This window comes from Cryptomeria japonica, chromosome 4 (genome assembly GCF_030272615.1).
Source record: "Cryptomeria japonica chromosome 4, Sugi_1.0, whole genome shotgun sequence".
NCBI classification, from domain to species: Eukaryota; Viridiplantae; Streptophyta; class Pinopsida; order Cupressales; family Cupressaceae; genus Cryptomeria; species Cryptomeria japonica.
Window position 1 is genome coordinate 592,079,372 of NC_081408.1, and position 1,528 is coordinate 592,080,899.

The 1,528-nt window shown below is 38.4% G+C and overlaps 1 protein-coding gene across 1 annotated transcript; it reads right to left on the reverse strand.

Moving 5' to 3' along the window:
- Positions 1-543: 543 nt before the first annotated feature.
- Positions 544-1,083, reverse strand: LOC131078678 (VQ motif-containing protein 17-like). The gene has a single exon (XM_058016434.2). It carries the CDS (start codon positions 1,081-1,083, stop codon positions 544-546), a length of 540 nt encoding a protein of 179 aa, XP_057872417.2.
- Positions 1,084-1,528: the final 445 nt, after the last annotated feature.

Here is a 1,528-nt window from a genome sequence, read left to right on the forward strand (position 1 = left end):
GCCAAGCATGTCTGCATTGCATTTGGTATAACCAAACATTGCTGAATTGTTCCAATAGAGGCTTTTAATCTATAATGGGTTGGGATTGGGATGTAAATATCAATACTTTCAGCGGTGTTGAGAAAAAATAGTGCATAACAACAAAGAATGACATAAACAACTATTTTGGACTCTATACAGGGATTTGTGGTTCCCATGTTGGATATTCACACATTTACACAGGAATTACAAAATTTCCATCAAAGCTTCTTCAGCAAAACCAGTCTATTAAATTACATCATTTGGAAGCGTGATCACAAAAGATGTGATTATTACACAAACAGGTTACAAAAAATACGGGTCAATCGCTGAACGAAAGAGCACTGATATCTTACAAACAAATAAAATTCACTTTGAAATGTGAACAATTGACTAACAAAATATCTTGGCAGAAGATACCCAGAAAACATGTTGCGAGTTGCAGTATCTTCCTGATAAAGAAATGTATTGACAAAGTAGTGAATAAGTGCAATTCTTTAAAAAAAAGGCGGATCCAGAAGCCTCCTATGAGGGCATAAAACTTCCCATGAGGTGATCAGTCTGATCGGTTGCAGGAGTAATTGTAGGGAATTCAGGTAGCATTGTGATGGAACCCAGAAGAGAAGTGAATATATCCATCTCTCCAAATCCACAAAAACTATCTGATGAATTCGTTCGGTCATTCTCCATCTTGACTTCTGGTAGAGGAGACTTCGATTGCTCCTCGCTGCAAGATAATCCTCTTGACAACAAATTCTTCTCCTCGTCATCAGAATGATTATCAGCTCTCAGCATTTTCTTCGAGAAATTAGGGATCGTAGGACTAAACGCAGTGTTGAGTTTCTTTTGAGCGCATTTTTTGGAGGAGCAACTAGAATGCATTCCAGTGAGCTCTTGGACAATGGCGCGGAAGTTGGCTGGATCAGTATTCACAATTGTTGGTGGACAAATATGAACAATTCGTATAACTGGATTGATCTGCTGTACAAGAGAGTTGGATTTCGATATTACGTGAGAAGACTTGCATATGCTCAACCGTCCTGATTGACCTCTTTTACTCTCCATGAGTCATGCATGGAGGCGAGCTCTGTCGAATTATCGATGCTCTTCTCAGCTACTTAAAAAGGATTGTTCATTACCCTGTCATGAAGCGAAGGGTCAAACTTCTATCATTTCTCTTTCATACAAGTGTAAGGGAATCTTGCAATAAACAGAGTCGTCGTTCTTTCCCTAAATTTGACCCCCATGCTTACCCGTCCAACGAAAATTTCACGACGGCAATATCCTGCAACTTGCAACTCTCTTTGAACTCGTATCTCAAAGTGAATTATTCATACTGCAGCCACTTAAAAAGGATTGTTCATTACCCTGTCATGAAGCGAAGGGTCAAACTTCTATCATGATTTCTCATTCATACAAGTGTAAGGGAATCTTGCAATTACACTTCTATTGTGCAAAGAGTTTTTTATTTTATCCTATAAAATGAAGTCAATGGTTTAGATTACACTTC